General features: G+C 33.9%; 1 protein-coding gene across 7 annotated transcripts in view; it reads left to right on the forward strand.

Annotated features, from left to right (window-relative positions):
- Window positions 1-19,192, forward strand: part of GckIII (Germinal centre kinase III) — a 92,167-nt gene that overhangs the window by 53,487 nt on the left and 19,488 nt on the right. For all 7 annotated transcript variants that reach the window (XR_016458104.1, XM_090115680.1, XM_090115685.1 and 4 more), the window contains one exon: window positions 17,324-17,540. Coding sequence is in view for 6 of the 7 variants with exons in the window: in XM_090115680.1 (XP_089971806.1) it covers window positions 17,324-17,540 (217 nt within the window). In the remaining variant the exon portion in view is untranslated. The remainder of the gene's footprint in view (window positions 1-17,323; window positions 17,541-19,192) is intronic.

Here is a 19,192-nt window from a genome sequence, read left to right on the forward strand (position 1 = left end):
TAATTGGTTTCTAGGCACGGGTTACGTTGTACTGTGACTTATTTTATAATTGCCTGTTTTTGAAAATTTTTAAGATAAAAAAATATTACTTAACGTATTTAGTGGGCTGAAATGTTCTCAATATTCATTAATGTCATGTAAGGAGTACGAATAAGCAAGTATTGAGCAACAAAACGCAGGTAATACAAGAGAAAAGAGCATAGGAAAATTGAAATTTTTATCGATCATTCCTGCGCGGGGTTGCAAGTCGATGCAGATATTTTATTTTTTTCTGGATACTATATCATCCGGACTTACTTAATATATGAATCTAAGCATTCGCAATTTAAAGCAACGCGAGAAAAAAAATAATAAAGATTTTTCTCCATACAAAAAAAACTCAACAATTTTTTTTCTCAAAAACTATACGCCTAGGGGATTTTTACCATTAGAAAAAGTTGATCGGTGTTCAAAAATCTGTCTTGAAAAAAAAAATCAGCGCGATAAACCGATATTGAATCCTAGGTCCATGAAACTTGAATTTGGATCCACTGTGGGCCGGCGACTCAAGATTTAGCACCTCACCGAAATACAGTTTATTTATTTTGGATGCCGACTGATTAGATGAAGGGATGGGGGAATCCGCTGTTTGTTTATTTAACTTATAAGCCCTTTGTTGATTGTCTGCGCTGCGAATAAATTAGTAGTTTATTGACCGTATCTCTGAGTAGCGTGTTGATGTTGAGTTTCTACGAGTAGGTAATTTAATTAAGGGAGATTGTCGCGAGTATGGAGCAAAACTTATAAACATGTATATGAATTGTTTGAATACATTCCTAGAAATCATTAGTAAGCTCGTTTACGTAGATGTAAACACGTGGAAAAGATTTTAAATGCTCAACATCCGATATATTATTACGTAACATTATTTTTATATTTTATTTATGTTTCTCTTACGAGTAGATTACCTAATCATACCGAAACACGTACTCCTACGTATCTAACGCAAACATTATACTTTGATACACAACAGTGTTATCTGGCTCATATTTTAATTAACCGCAACACTTCCTCTCTAATATAAACCTCTGTAATAGTTTACGTAACGCGTCACCGATATTGAGAGAACTATCGCTGTATTTTCATTTAAAATATAATCGAATCAAGGTCAGTCGGTCAGTATGCCACTGCTTAATGAGATATCAGATAACCTCATTCAGGTCATGTATAAAAGTTATTGTTTGCGTTCGGAACTTTCAATTAACGCGCTGGATATTTAATTGCAGTTTGACATTATTTACATCGCATTATTTCACCAAATATGTATGCAATTTGGAATGTTTTTACTACAGGTACATTACAACCGGTGCGCTTTGTTCACCTAGGTACCTACACTGTATCGCTCATTACGAGCAACAAACAGATGAAATAACAGGGCATTGTATCATTAGAAAGTAAGATGTTTCGTCATGAACAGCTATTCATTGTAATAATGGGCAGTTAGGTGACATCACGTGTACTCGAGAGGAGTAGAGACTAGAGGCGTTCCGTTTGCGTGGGACTCGCATTCGCGTATTGTATGATTTGTGGGTGTACTTAACATGGTAAATATTACGTTGTAGTTATGACGATCATTGTCGAGAGATCTTGGATCTTATTATCGAATGTTTTGAGAACTCGTGTTTCAAATGTAGAAGCCAGAAGGGCATCTACTAAGTAGTACTCTACTTACAAGATGTTTCTGATGTTTACGTACGATCATGTGGCATTTTTAATTTGAAATTATCTACCTTATTATTAAATGTGGTTAGGTTCATTATATTTATCGGTAAGCAATAAGCATTAACTAGGAATTAAAAAAAGAAGTCCTTTAGTACAAAGAAAATTCTAATTGTTTGATTATTTTTATAGACTAGCGAATTAAGGATTTTATTGGTCCATTTATACAATTGTGTTAGTAAATTAGTTTATTAATAAGTAGTTGTAGGAGGATTGAAATATAAATCCATACTAATATTATAAATGCGAAAGTAACTCTGTCTGTCTGTCTGTTACTCAATCACGCCTAAACTACTGAACCAATTTGCATGAAATTTGGTATGGAGATATTTTGATACCCGAGAAAGGACATAGGCTACCTTTTATTGCGAAATATGTACCACGGGCGAAGCCGGGGCGGACCTCTAGTTGTAAATAAAGGACAAAGATGTCTCATAATCTGTGAGTATCTACTTGAGCTGTGGTTAGTTTATAAGAAGTGAGTACTATGTGGTTAGGACAAACATGGTGACTGATATTAAAGAATTTTCCGTTTATTATTCAATATGCACTTACAAATAATTCAAAAGACGAACAATAAAGCCATCCTGTAAAATAATAAAAAAATATACTTCTCTTGCAATCAATTTAAGGTACATATCGTATCGTATCGGTTTCGAGAGAAAAATATTTTACATAGGTATATTATGGCAGATAAACACGAAATAATGTTCAGAGCTTATTTTATACATTAAATTACAAGTTTGATGGGCGTCATTTGAAAATCTTCAGCTTGTTCTCTCTCGTCTGCAATGTTATCAAACTTTTAATAATGTTGAGTTAATAGGGCACCTCTGGAAATTTTTAATCAAAAATTTTCGACTTGGATTTTCATGAAGCAACAAAAAGAAACTCTGCTTTGTGAATGCTTAAGCAGGTGCTCGAACGACGAATTTTATAAGAATTCATAATTAAATTTAACTTATAAGCATAGTTGTGTTACTGTGGTAAAACTTGTCTTCGTTTGCATACCCGCTTGGACTACATGCTACTGTTACTTCCCACGATATTATATATTTATGCAAATATTTCAATAGTTAGTTTTGGAATGCTAAGTATGTACAATATTTTTATTGCCAGTTTCATAAATGTTTACTTTCCTCTAAGTATGAGATTGCCAATTAATAGAAAATTTCATTATAACATCATTCGCTTGATATTAGGTGTTTCCCCTTCATTTAATAAGACTTGAGTAGGTATGCAAGATAATATCGTGACTTTACAAAATACAATTTTGTAAGTACCTGTTTCGTACAATTTATTTCAAATTACTTCATACCAATGGTATAATTATTATGATAAGGAGATTTCTGTGTTCATTAGCATGAGTGTATTTCAAATATGCATGGCGTTTACTCCTTAGTCTTTACATAGTCGCGATCGCTCTGAAGAAAAATTGCAAGAATATAGTTACTTGTAGTATGTATTTTCAATCTTTTTTTCTGATGATGCTATAATCTTAACTATTACATATTTCGTAAATGTGAATGGTTAATCATTTTAAAATTGACATCTTCACAAACATAGTAAAGTAGTAGACCGGGAGATACTGACACAAAATTTCGAGTCATTTGTAATAGGATGGCGGTTCTACAGGGGTCTTAGTACGCAATGACAAAAAGAAAAACGATGGTGTGAACGCTGGTACCGGCGGCTTAGTCGCGTGGGCGTTAGTCGAACTCGTCGGAAAATAGCGAAAGTCAAACGATTTGTAACAGTATGGCACTTATTTTTCCTGTAAGTTTGAGGATCAACAAATATAAATACAAAATTTCAAAGATCTATGTGTTGGAAATCTTCACTTATATAAATTAATAATAAATTAAGTTTTCAAGTATGACAGCATTTTTTCCCCCTACTAGAAGTATGGCAAATATAATAATGGTCACATTTTATCAAATACTCTCCAAAAATCCAAATGCAATACTGGTACAAAAAGTTTGGCGAAATAAAATTTTTTTGCAGATTTTCGGCGGTATGGCGACCATTTGGAATCGTCCGAAAAGTATGGCATGGCGATTTTCGTAAATGGCTGCACGACGATAGTTACCTGTGCAAAAGTTAGCCTGGTACAAATGGTTGAATAATTGTTTTATTTAAATCAACACATTCGCGTCGGTATGGCGGGCTGTAAGTCACACCGGAAAAGTATGGCATGACACTACCGCCTACTTCTTTTTTATGGGCTATCGGTAAATTCTAAAATTTTTGTGTTACAAATCGTTTGACTTTCGCTATTTTTCCGACGAGTTCGACAAACGCCCACGCGACTAAGCCACCGGTACCAGCGTTCACACCATCGTTTTTCTTTTTGTCATTGCGTACTAAGACCCCTGTAGAACCGCCATCCTTGTTACAAATGACTCGAAATTTTGTGTCAGTATCTCCCGGTCTATAGTATTTTGCATCGGATTTCATACAAATATCCATATCACTTAGTCCTTGTCTAGATAGAAGCGTCGTGCGAATCGAAACATATGAAACGAAACCGGCTAGTTGCGGGTGGGTCAAGGACCATGAGATTTGTTAACGAGCTTACGTTCACATTGGCAATGGTTTGCCGATTGCACTAATGCTAATGGTTCAATGGAATTGCCTTATGTGTTTAATTGTTCTAGTAACGCTTTGAGGTACATTGAACTAATGAACGGTAAAGCGAATTACAGATCGGCATGACAGTGTTTTTTTTGGTGTGCGAGTTCTCGGCAGGCGAGTAGAGTTTTTGCTCTATGAGATGGAGATGAGCGGGTGATAATTATAAGCTTCGTTTATAATAATATATGTTTAACTGAAGCTACTGAGTGAGTGCAATTAGAATAATGAGGATATTGGCTAAATGATAGGATTTTTAATACCAGTTGAAGTAAATCATGACATGTATTGTAGATAAGAGTGGATTTATATATTATCCGAGAATTTAATTAAATGCCACAAAAATATCCTGACGGCGTTATTAAAACTGATTTACATTCATCAAAACGATGATGAATCCCCGATTCCCTTTCGAGTCGCTGAAGGAAAGAAAAAAAGTTTCCCTCATGATTAATGACTTCGCTCTTAAGTGTTTATGGCGTCGTTTACTGGGACATAAACTCATTCATTAGACTATTCAGATAATGAGGGGATGACGGAATTAAAGCGAAATGTAGCACGCGCCCGGCCCGAAACTATGGAATTAATTTAAGTGACAAATTTACGTAATGAAGAGAGAAATTAGATAACAGTTATAATAAGATAATGGTGAGTAATGTTTTCTTATTGAAAAATAGATGTTTGCGTTGAGCGCTTTGTTTAGATTATTTTTCTCGTATTTGTATACAAACTAAAATAAGCGCCTAAAACATAATATTCCGTATTATTTTTGAGACCATCAGTGACCACCATGTGTACGAAAATTAAACATTGATTACAAATTAATTAGACATGTTACATATTATATCTACACAACAATGTTTACTCTATAATCGCATTGTCAATGCTGTGTACTTTATTAAATCTCCCAATCCATAGGCAACATGCACATTACAACGAGACAATGTAACTGCTTACTGCACGTTTAAATACCGCAGTTAATATAAGATTGACCCACTTAATCTGGCATTAAATCGTGTCCCAATGCACGTGGCCTATGAGTCTCGTAATGTGAGTCAGTCCTGATGGCGCAATATTACCTTAGCATTCGTATTCTCCCAATATCCGCCACGCTAAGGGAAGCGAAGGGAAGCATTGGTATGAAACGAAATTAGTAAGGGTTTCTTGGAATATGGTTTTGGGAAAGGTCATTACAACGCCCGTGCAGGTTTCATGGATAAGTCGCAATAAAATTGGCCGTTATTAATGTTTGGGGATTATGGTTTTATTTTTCCTGTTATGATGATATGAATTGTTGTTTGTAATTTGTTGTATAGTATTTTATGTGTCGCTTTTGCTGATATAGCCGTTAGATAGAAGCAATTCGGGAAGTTCTGTATGTACAAAAATTTAAAATTACTTGTTAAAATCATTATTAAAAATGTAATAATATCTTCTCCGCTATAAATTTTTCTCCATTTTCAATCTTCCTACACTATTTTAGTGTAAACTTCAGAATTATATTTATCAATAGTTTCTCCGGTCCCAAAGCAACAGATTATGTTATATGGCTCTCGAAAGCACAAGCTATCCTTCTTGTAATACGAAGTTCTAAAAGCTTTTCCTAGAAACGGCTCTAAAAGGTTCTATTATTTATCACGAACTCGGACAAGGCACATTCTTGTTATCTTATGTATGAAATATAGTCGCCAAAATGGCTCCTTATTCATTTAACTAGATGATAATGCGATGGCACAAAAAAGGGAAATATTTAACCTTTTTTAAGGCTTTTTTGAAGTCATCCTCATGTAAAAGTCAACACGAGTGATGTTGTAATGAGATTTCATTGGCTTACACTTGGTATTCACTGCCTCATTCCTTACCCTATCTGATAAAATACTGCTGTTTCTGAATGTCAATTGCTATCTCAGGACCTGAACCTTTTATAAATACATTATGATTGTTAGACGTGAATTACACTCTTTTCGAAAAATTGGCTGCGAACTTGTAGTAACTACCTACAGTTTTTTTTGGCTTGTAGAACTCTACTTTTATGGAAATAATATTATCGATGTTCATAAAAAGACGTAGGGGAAAGTTATTTGTACATAAAATACTGCCATTAAAAATTCATAGACTGAGTTCGTGAGTAATAACCGAAGATATAAACCGTATCCCTTTGTGGTGAAGCTGAATAAATATCTTAAGCCGATCACTCGTGAAATGAAATCCGCTGTCTCTCCAACCGATTCGAGTTCGATATATTTATTTATTACGGATGGAAAAATGTGACTAAATGTACAACGGCTTAATCTTCAGAAGGTAAATTGATTTTTGTAATAGATGTTGCCTTTTATGAGATGAGATATTCAAATGGTTCCAATTGTAATATAACAGAAGATAAATCGTTGTAGTAAATGTTCATGTTTCATACTATACGTATTAAATATTTCTTACATAAAAAAGCAACAATAGTTGCACTACTTTAAGTATTAAAAATTAATGTGAAATATTGATTCCAATTCACGATTTTCTGTGTATCATTCGATTAAATTAACACCTATAAAGTTCTATCGTAAAAATAAGATTGCCGTTAGCGCTAATAGATTAAATTCTATTTGCCATGTACCCAGACGCATTAATTTTGTCTAGAACAAAGTCGCCGAACCCTCGATGTCTGATACAGAGAATGGTGTCTGAAAAGTTGTGCTATTTCAGATTTCCTTCCCCTACCATTTTAAATTGTTACTTAAAGTGTATCCGTGCAATTGTCTTATTTGCATTTGTTTGGATTTTCTTTTGGTTAGCAATTTGGATGTTCAGGATTTTTCTGTTCTGAGAATACGGATTTGGTTTCTTGCTCGACAACGACAAGAATCAATTATTGCTTTGAAATTATTACAGAACATGTATCTTCTTTACCTTTAGTATCTACGGATGAATTTTTTAAAGTACAATGTTATAAATTATAATGATATTACGAGCTTCGTCAATATGAAACTTTTTATGTTTTGACTTTTGACACTCGCAACGTTATTTGCAGTTTTCGCCTTACGTTGTGATACCGTCGAGGGTCCTTGTGGGGGATTTTATGGGATGGGTATCAATGTTTTATGATCGTAGCCTCACTTGGCCCCTTAACGATTTAGTATAAAAATCCTTGTTTATATTTTGCTATAATATTACCAGTTAGAACATAAAATTCTAATATTGCGATTTGCGATGATGCCTTTTTATTTGACACCATCCTTATCTATAACCAAAAGTAAAATGAAAAAGAAGTTCATAAAAGAATAAAGTTTGAACACTGTGAAAAGTATTACTTCCAACTCACACATCTCTACGTAAAATTATTGTTACATTAACCTTACACAGTCTCGAGTGGTTAAACTCGTACGCTTTCGCAAGTAATAATACATCATTTCGAGGTGGTTACTTCGAAATACAAGACCCCCGAGGTATAATTCCGTGTAATGTCAGGTTTAATACCGAACTTTGGTCCCGTTGCCCCAGATGACAAATGAGACGACGTCCGAGGAGTAACTTCTCTGACGAGCCTAACTTTGCGGACACGTCACTCCATATAGTAGGAACAAAGATTTAATATAACTAAATGCGTTGTTGCCAATTTTTGGAAGTAGCAAGTTTCCGTCCAAATTCCTGATTCGTTCTACCTTCGGAAAAGTTTTATCAATCAATCCAAAAATTACCTTCTTGTTTGTTTGTTTCACCAAAAGTTTTGCACTAATTTTTGTCAGGCATAATTGATTTTATCAATTTATTTCTACGCCAGGATAAGGGAAACGTGTGCTAAAAATCCATTAGCGACTTTTCAATCAGAATTCATTCGTACGCCGCTGGTGTAGATTTGAAGTGAATTGAATTAATTTTGTTGTTGATTGAAAAGTTGGATCTCGAAGTTCCAATAGCAAATATTGGAAATTGGCTTCGGAATGTTTACAGTGCCTGTTTACTAACAATTGTATTTCCTTTCGATAGAGTAGCTCAAGAATGGAGTGATTCTATGAAATTTAATGGAACGGCAAATATTAAATCCATATTTCAATTTGATTTTCTTGTCAAGCATACTGAATAAAATCCAGCCTCGATTGAATTCAAGCCAGACTAGTATACATTTGTATTTCGTCTGCTGTATTATAAATTCTTTTTAATCATAGATCTCAGAATATGTTTTGAAATTAATAACTTGACTAAATTTTGTGCTTTATAGAAATTGTGTATAGGCACTTATTTATAGGAGCAATTTTTTTTGAGTCATCTTTCATGGATAAATACCCCAATTTCCAAATAAAGGAAAGAAAAATCATTTCTTAGTTTTCAGACTACAGTTTTGATTTCAGTCACGATCTTGTAAGAAATTTATCTGCAGGCTGCAGCCACCAAAAAGAATTCCATTACATTAGATGTTCCAAAAACAGAAGTTTGTACACCACTAGCGCAATCCAATCACGCGGTAAATTATATAGGCCGATGGAAGACGAGGAGACGCCCTCTAAGCGTTGCTATGGCGACGTGTCTCTTGAATTAGTTAAACGGAAAAATTTGCCCCTCGCTACTCGTTCAGTTGCGTGCAAGTCTAAGGATCTAGGGGCTTCAGTGGATACTATTACTTAAATGTTATTGGATGTAATATACGGTTGCTGTAGTTGTAGTTTTCCGTGATTTACTATGTAATTCTTTTTTGTCCGTGTGTCTGTTTTGAATATTAATTACATGGATAATCAGAAAAGCTATTCTTCAATCAGAATGTCTAATAAAATTCGCTAAATTTTGTCATACATTGAACCACGATATTGCTGTGGTTATTAGTCCTTAGTCTTAACTAGGCTAAACCCGTATTTATAAGAAGTTGTCGATGAAAAAAAGTGCTGAGTAAGCTATTAAGTGATAAATAAATATTGTTACATTTGAAATTTGAATAAATACATTTATTTATGGTAACTGTTTAATTTCCGAACTTGTTAACTTTAGGTCTTATAATTTACTAGCTTACCGCCCGCGGCTTCGCCTGCTTTGTCTAAAACCTAATAAATTATATACTAAAACCTTCCTCTTGAATCACCCTATCTATTAAAAAAAACCGCATCAAAATCCGTTGCGTAGTTTTAAAGATTTAAGCATACAAAGGGACATAGGGACAAAGAAAGCGACTTTGTTTTATACTATGTAGTGATAAGTCGTAAAAATGCCTTAATAAATATATATGTTGACGGAACAATTAGGCTAGAGTAGATAATTTTTGAAACAAAAAAAAAATCGCAGTCGGATGAAACCCATTAGAAAAGGAGGGGAATATGATGAAAATTAAAGGAAAAATAAATTACGGTCAATCCGAGTTCGGGAAAAGGTAGGGGGGAGCTTTTAAGAGAAAAAAATGGTTTCTCTTGATTTCCGACAAAACTACAAGTCCTACGGAAAAAATTTCAATGGCAAAGTTGTAGATAATAAAAAGATCTACAACTTTTGCATTGACAATTTTTTCACATAACCTCAAAATTTAGGTGAAAAATTCAAAAAACCAAGTTTTTGGTTTTTTATTTTTATCTACTTCAAAATTTATTTTTTTTCTACGAAATTTGGTGGAAACTTGCTTTATTATGTCCCAAATACACTGTAATTTATTTGACTGAAAATATTTATTTTTTCGCCTTATTTTGAATTAATACCAAAAAAACAACCTAATTTTCAATCGAAAAGTCACCCGTCAAAATATCAGCTTTTTTCAAAAACTTGGGGAGCCTTTTATTCATTGAAATCTCTACTTTCATATGGTGTAAAAAAAATAAACATTACCATAGTAAATGTTCTCAGAAAATGCATACAAACAGTGTGAAAATGAGCTTTTACTAAATCAGGCACACTTCTCAAACTACCTGAAATGTTTTTATCGACATTATTTTGCTTTTGAATATGCTGTAAAATATTATACTTAGAACAGATATTTTTTTTTCTTTTGAAATATTACCGAAAAGCCGATACAAGAGAAGATATAGAGTTCGAGAAGTGTGCCTGATTTAGTAAGCTAAAAAAGCTAATTATGACACTGTTTGTAAGCATTTCCTGAGAACATTTACTATGGTAAGGTTTATTTTTTTTACACCATATAAAAGTAGAGATTTTGATGAATAAAGGGCTCCCAAAGTTTTTGAAAAAAGCTGATATTTTGACGGGTGACTTTTCGATTGAAAATTAGGTTGTTTTATTGGTATTAATTCAAAATAAGGCGAAAAAATAAATATTTTCAATCAAATAAATTACAGTGTATTTGGGACATAATAAAGCAAGTTTCTACCAAATTTCGTAGAAAAAAAATAAATTTTGAAGTAGTTAAAAATAAAAAACCAAAAACCTGGTTTTTTGAATTTTTCAACTAAATTTTGAGGTTATGTGAAAAAATTGTCAATACAAAAGTTGTAGATCTTTTTATTATCTACAACTTTGCCATTGAAATTTTTTCCGTAGGACTTGTAGTTTTGTCGGAAATCAAGAGAAACCATTTTTTTCTCTTAAAAGCTCCCCCCTACCTTTTCCCGAACTCGGATTGACCGTAATTTATTTTTCCTTTAATTTTCATCATATTCCCCTCCTTTTCTAATGGGTTTCATCCGACTGCGATTTTTTTGCACTTTTTATTATTTTTAAAGGGATCTACCCCTTTTAATAATAGATAATTGTCGCGTGTTAGGCGTTAGCGCCTGATACGATTAAACGTTTCTCCCAAACTTTGCACAATAAAAGGCGGCCATAATGAATCAAGTTATATAGTCCGTTTTCTTATGGGCATGCTTGTATGGAAAGGTATACATTTTTGAGTAAAGCAATGAAATTTGGTTCGAATGTTGTACTCGTCCACCTAAGCCCAAAACGCCTGGTAGCCAGTGTCTACTCCCCTGCAGAATGGAGGGAGGGGGGGTTATAGAACAGAGCGCCCGGCGCTCGGAAAAAAAATTCTGGCGGATTCATTTGGCCTTTTGAGTCGAGTTTGGTGTCGTTATCAGGTAACTAGATGATGCCTGATTCATTCCCCATACCAGTTTTTTAGGGTTCCATAGCAAAATATGACACAATCTTTAAAATAATAAACTTTTGGCAGTGGCAAAATCCAAACAAATCAGTATATTTTTATATTTTTGTATCAAACTTGGTTTATAAAAAAATACCGTCTGAAAGGCCATTTCATGCAGATTATAAAAACATTAACATGTAACATATATCTTACCATTTTCAATGTGAAATAAATTATAGAAAGTACAGGAACGTTCGTCAGCGCAGCGTAGGGGACGGCTAATAGACCCGAAAAATAAGCAATAACATAAAACAAAAACCAGTCAAGTGCGAGTCTGACTCGCCCATCGAGTGTTTCGTACTTATTTGTCCTATACCATGTTATCTTGTCTGGTAGGACCCGGTTAACTGATACAGACACACTTTCGTCTTTATAATATTAGTGTGATTTTTAATCATCTTTAAATTATAAATGAAGTCAGGTAACATTGTTAAAAATAAAGATAGATAATAATAGAACGTTTTTGTATTAATAATAATGACAACCACCTCCACAATTACATAATTCGGTACATTTGAGCTGGCGTATAAAACACTTCAGTCTGGAATTGCAAGATTTCTCGCACCGACATCTTATCAATTCAAAGCTTCTCTTTTCTTTTTATTTCAGATGGGCAAGGAATATTTTGATTTTTTTAGGTCCCTTAATATATTATACAGCCTGTAAAACTGCCCTTAAGGTGTGTTGTTTAAGGGCAGCTTCTGTGGGAGGCAAATTTTCGATTTACCTGTCCGTTTTTGTTAAAAATTTGTTTGCGACCCTCATTTACTGTCACAGCGGGGTACAATGTGAAAAACAAACATGTACTTATAATAATTATAAAAAAATATAAGTTCTGGATAAGAGTATCATTAAAATATCGTCACCGTCGCTTGGAATACATGATATTCTGTACTAGCCATATCTGTCGACTGTTTTTAACATTATTTTGGCTAGTATAGCTATATCGTGTGTTCCAAAGCTAGAAGGTCTAAAAGAACTATAGGTACACCTGCATTTGAGGTATGGAAGGCATATCCGAATGTCACACGAGGATTTGAAGCACTTTACAGTGGCAAATATGCAGACAGTGAAATTGAAAAGTTTGTGATTACAATGCATGATAGGTAAGGACGGTGACGATATTTTAAGGATACTCTTATCCAGAACTTATATTTTTTTATATGTTTGTTTTTCACATTGTACCCCGCTGTGACAGTAACTGAGGGTCTCAAACAAATTTAAAAACGGACAGGCAAACGATGCAGGCAAATCGAAAATTTGCCTCCCACAGAAGCTGCCCTTAAACAACACACCTTAAGGGCAGTTTTACAGGCTGTATAATACATTAAGGGACCTAAAAAAATAAAAATATTCCTTGCCCATCTGAAATAAAAAGAAAAGAGAAGCTTTGAATTGATAAGATGTCGGTGCGTGAAATCTTGCAATTCCAGATTGAAGTGTTTTATACGCCAGCTCAAATGTACCGAATTATGTAATTGTGGAGGTGGTTGTTATTATTATTAATACAAAAACGTTCTATTATTATCTATCTTTATTTTTAACAATGTTACCTGACTTCATTTATAATTTAAAGATGATTAAAAATCACACTAATATTATAAAGACGAAAGTGTGTCTGTATCAGTTAACCGGGTCCTACCAGATAAGATAACATGGTATAGGACAAATAAGTACGAAACACTCGATGGGCGAGTCAGACTCGCACTTGACTGGTTTTTGTTTTATGTTATTGCTTATTTTTCGGGTCTATTAGCCGTCCCCTACGCTGCGCTGACGAACGTTCCTGTACTTTCTATAATTTATTTCACATTGAAAATGGTAAGATATATGTTACATGTTAATGTTTTTATAATCTGCATGAAATGGCCTTTCAGTCAGTATTTTTTTATAAACCAAGTTTGATACAAAAATATAAAAATATACTGGTTTGTTTGGATTTTGCCACTGCCAAAAGTTTATTATTTTAAAGATTGTGACATATTTTGCTACGGAACCCTAAAAAACTGGTATGGGGAATGAATCGGGCATCATCTAGTTACCTGATAACGACACCAAACTCGACTCAAAGGGCCAAATGAATCCGCCAGAGTTTTTTTTCCGAGCGCCGGGCGCTCTGTTCTATAACCCCCCCTCCCTCCATTCTGCAGGGGAGTAGACACTGGCTACCAGGCGATTTGGGCTTAGGTGGACGAGTACAACATTCGAACCAAATTTCATTGCTTTACTCAAAAATGTATACCTTTTCCCATAAGAAAACGGACTAATAATGAATTAACGAGTTTGGAGTTCGCTTTTCATCATGCGAGTTTGAGATCATCCCCAATTAATACACAAATAGTATGCACAATACATTGCCTTTGTAAATACACCCCTGTTTAAATATCTCTAGAATTGATAGTTCTGCATTCTTGTTTTACTTTGGATGTCGCGACGGAGAGGTCTTTGACCGACGCTCCGTGTTGCCATGGTAACGGATACCTATGGGATGGATTAATTTATGGTTATTTACTTAACGGAGTAGTTTTAAAAATTGGAAAAAAGTAGTGTGCATTGGTAATTGAAATATGAAACTGTTCACGTGTATTTATAACGTATGCTTAATGTTCACATTTAAAATAATACGCAATTATATACAGGCCCACTTTAAATTGCACGTTTTGCAGAAACTGTATACAGCAAAAGACTGAATGTGCATTTCTTAAGCTTATTTCATGGGAAAACTTTTAATATAAATAGCATAATAGGTTTGAAGCCGAGAAAATCTAGAAATACTGCAAACATATATATATTTTAAAATGGCTCGTGCTTACCAATGCGTTAAATCCGATTATAGGCAAATAGTCTTTCATTTTAATCTATTTACGCTTTAAAATGCGTTAGTGTTTCCAGTATTGATTGAATAATATCGAGTTATTAAATAAGATTAATATTATTCCTATTCTTAATTATCTTATGACTATAATTACGTAAGTATTTATTTTTATTAAAATATTAGTCGTCGTTCGTTGTGTTTTGTTTAAACAGTCAGGTTGTTGCCTCGTTTTACTCTAACAAACGTAGCTTTAATACACCTTTACAAAACTACATATACATATTGAAAGTTCTACAGAGAGCTTTCGCGTATTGCTTCAAAAAATAAAATAACGGCAAAGTAACGTAGTAGTGGAGTGTTTGATTAAGATTTCGCGACTACAAAGAGATTTACCTGCCTCCTTTTGAAGTTATACCTACACTTTTTTTTAATCTAAGTTCGCTCGCGAGGGGTCAAGTGAGGTTGTTCCAGGACAAAGGGCTTCACGTTCACATACTCTACATTGAAGAAAATCCACCACACGACACGTTAACTAATAAATTTTGAAGGGTTTTCAAGATTTTGCCTAATATTTTAAATTTTAATAAATAGTAAATACTATATCAAATGTTGAATGGATAGTTCTACATGATAGTAACCAAACAAAAATGAATTATTAATTATTATTTATTATCAACGCGTAAGAAACGAAAGCTTTGTATGTCTTCGCTATTTACGTACGTATGTAAATGACGCAGTATGTATTCATACAAGTGCCGTAGTCGGTCTTCGTACTTTTTTTAACATGAAGTTAATTTAATTCGGGCTCACTTTTAATATGAAACGTTCGCAAACGTTAAAACAAGAGAGCGTCGATTGCCAGCCTGCGACTGAGTAAATGCCGAGTTTACTTTGAGGCGCTACGCCGCGTAATCTGACGGGAAGAATATTACGTTTGTTCTTCTCATTTTATTTAACATTCGTTAAAGCGTGTTTGCCAGACGAGATAGCTACAACGCTGTATAAATGTTGTATTTACACGGCATTATCTTCAGGTGTTTTGTGTTGATACCTTTTGCCGCGCGGTTAAGGATCTCTGTCGAATTTTTTTCGTCAAATAAGAACGGTGTTCGTATGTCGTGTGAGTAAATAGTCTCTGTCATATTGTTTACCAACATTTTGCTTTGTGCGCGGTATCTTCATATGAAATAGAGAATATTTGTTTTTGTTCAATATATATGTAAACGAAACGCAATTTGGGTTCATATAAAATGTACCTGGGATACGTAATACTGTATATAAAATATTGCATGCGGTTACAACTTCCGATTTAGGGCTGCCAAAAATAAACAGACCCAAAAAGTTTTTGCAAATTTTTGGTACGGGTTTAATAATTAAACACACCGGTCCCTCGTGTTATGTAAATAGGAATGTAACAAACCGGCATTATGTATATTATTTTGGATTTGTGTCGTCCTTTGTGACGGAACATGTTTCGCGATTGACGAGCTCGTCATACTTCATATTATGTAAATGCTATTCTGAATTTTTCCTTTGTATCTAGTATTCGGTCTGAAAAAATATGTTGTCTCTGTGGAATTATAGGAAAGTGGGTATGATTCTCTACGGAAAGGATAAAGTGTTTTATAATTTATTATATTTAAATGTAATTTTATAAACGTATGTTATATTTAACACATGTTTATTTATTTGTTTATAACACTTTATTGTACAAAACAATATAGAAAATTTAGTACAATCTAGTAAGTTACAACAATTTTGCACAATAGGCGGCCTTATTGCTACACAGCAATCTCTGCCATGTAATATTTAACACATGTTATATTTTACTTTATGATAAATGTATCTTTAAACATTTTATCATAAGTTAATGATCAATTTTCTGTTCGTTATGTTTCATGTTTGTATGCAGTTTGCTGCAACATTGCATTCTAAATTACTACCATAACGTTCTAAGGAAGGTTTCAAAGTACAGTTAGCTCGTTCGCATATTATATAGAGCAGACCCTGTCATGATAGCCGATGGGGCGTTAACTGCACCGGAACCGTGCGCCACCGCTTTTCCTGCTATTGTCCTCTTCCGTATAACATTCACATGTGCGGATGCCAGTAAAATATAACCCGAGACTATCATAACCATATTTTGAGCACTCCCCACGGTGCCGACGGTTTTATTGTTAAATATGCGTCCAAACTTTGGAGGTATAATGTAGCGTAGCGCGTAATGAGGACTACGTATTTGGTGTGAACTTCCTAATTGTTAATTATGTTTTTGAGTTTTAATTTGCAGTTAAAATTAAAACGTTAATCTAATATTCATAGACAAAAAAAGTTAATGCAATGGTTAAAGATGTGGTTTTGATGATTAATAACTTCTACACATATAGATGGAGAATGTTAGACAACGAGCCTTTGAACAAGCTTGTAAAACGACAACATCATTCGATTCTAACGTTCCTTAAAGACCGTTAGCAATTACTAAGCAATAGGCATACATAATTTGCTCAGGTATCTATCTATCTTTACATATAAAACTGGCAGCCGCAATGATGTTAATCTCTATCGCCATCATGAAGATGAATTAAAATCAATCTCATGATTACTTAGCAGTGGCCAGAACACGGTGGACCAGTGTGACGTGATCGTTAATCTTCATTACGCTCGAGTCGATCTTGTTCCTCTGTACGTACGGTAACAGTTCGTTAATTGAGTGACTTTTGAGATGTGTTCTGATCGATCGCTCTGTAGGTAATTGTGGAGTGCACTCGGATGCAGGGAACGTATGTGAATCGATGTTACGGAATTTATAGAATTGATTAAAATTTCTACATTCGTATCTTGACTGTAATGCGTGTACAAACATTTTATTTGTATATTTTTGGACTTATGAAATTTTTGGCATAAAAATAATAAGAAGTTTAGTTCGTGAAGCAATAAAAGACCAATCTTTATTGCACTTCAAGATGCAGATAATTTAATAACTCCCTATAGCTAATATTCTCTACAAAACCTACTATCGACTAGCTTACTAAATTCTATGTTACTCCTTCCAGGGAACAAAACTATGGATCATAATGGAGTACCTCGGCGGCGGGTCTGCCTTAGACCTGATGAAGGCCGGCAGCTTCGAAGAGATGCACATAGCTGTCATACTGCGCGAAGTTCTACGTGGTCTCGACTATCTGCACTCGGAGAGGAAGCTGCATCGAGATATAAAGGCGGCGAACGTGTTGCTCAGCGAAATGGGAGATGTCAAATTGGCGGATTTTGGTAAGCAATTTTTGAATGTTAGGCTTGTTTCTTACGGATTAGGGAGTGCTTTGTACGCGAGGTAGTGTTCTAAATGGACAAATTATCTGGGTCTAGCGATAATTGTTATAGCCATAGTACCTAATAGTTTTATTTTGTGATAAATTTTAATGCAATTACATATTATGTTAAAGTAGCCCATAATATACCTTTAGTTTAGGTAACCCAAGTACCTTTAATTTATATATGTATCGAAAATCCTTTTTTCGTCAGCTGATATGAGAATTTTCCCATTATGTAAGAAAGATTCCCGACAAAGATAGTTGGAAAGTAGATTTCTTTCAAAGTTATTAAGCGGATATAATATCGGTATTACATCGAGATTCCGTTGAGTACGTGCTGGATATTATTGATCAGCAGATGTTGGAAATATAAATTATTGCAAATGTATTTCGACTCGACTTTTCTTGGTTTATTTATATTACTATCATTGAAATAATAAACATGGGTTTGTTTGTTTTCGTCTAACAATATATTATGAATGGAATTAGCCATAGAATAATCACGATCGGTTACCATTGGTCCAGTGTGCGTTTAAAGAGCGATTAAAATAAAAAGAAAACAAAAACATGTGATTGTTTAAAAAGAAAAAATGTGTTATTTGTAAATAAAAATCGTTATACAATCGTCATACACGAAATCAGAATATACGTTAATTGTAATTCTTATCTATAAATTAAAACTAAACAGACCTTTATGATAAATTGATAAATAACGTAGGTAATTAATTAATTGAGTCCCTGAAGAATGTATAATTTGCGTTACTATTCATAATATCATGTTCATTAAAATATTTCATCGCAAAATATTCTAACGATAGTTTTAAATATCAATAAATCTGCCAGTTTATTATATACAGCTGAAAGTTATTTTTCCGATATAATTATAGATTTATAGCTCTATTCTTCCGGCGTCTTTGTTGATTATACGTCAGGCAATTAAATTATATTTTAGCATAAAAGTTATATTTAATATAGCTTTTCATGTATGCTTTTATTATTTATTAATTTTCGCTTATAGGTATCTTACTTATGTCTATATACCCACGTTGCTCCGTTCCTTTTGGTCTCAGTATGATGATATATGCCTTAATAGGCCTATATATATGCCTTCCACGATAATTAAGCTATCACTGAAATAAATTTTCAAATCGGACCCATAGTGCCTGTGGTATAATGATATGTACATGTGAAGGTAGTTCTAAGATAATTAACAATAAACAGTTGTCTGCTTGACTTGGAGTTATTAATACGTGTTCCCTGTACATCACATGGTGACAGCGGTGTTGTTATTACTTATTGCGAATATAGAAGTGATTCGATTACTTATTCGTTTAAAGTATTTATTTGGAATTGCAATATAATATTAAAATCATGGAACACGCACGGCCACCATCCGAATTGGTATTAGAAGGCAACTCCGTCAGCCGGGCTGACGCGTGGAAAAAATGGCGGACACAATTTAATCTGTTTTTAAAGGCGTCCGGCGTGCACAAAGAAGATAGTGCGGTGCAAGCAAGTCTACTTGTAAATCTTATCGGGCCGGAGGGCTTCGATTTATTTGAAACATTTCATTTCGATCAAGAAAAAGACAAAGATAATGTGAACCTGTTA

This window comes from Colias eurytheme, chromosome 2 (assembly GCF_061535395.1).
Source record: "Colias eurytheme isolate Ceu_HAF_F1 chromosome 2, ilColEury1 Martin Lab GWU primary, whole genome shotgun sequence".
NCBI classification, from domain to species: domain Eukaryota; kingdom Metazoa; phylum Arthropoda; class Insecta; order Lepidoptera; family Pieridae; genus Colias; species Colias eurytheme.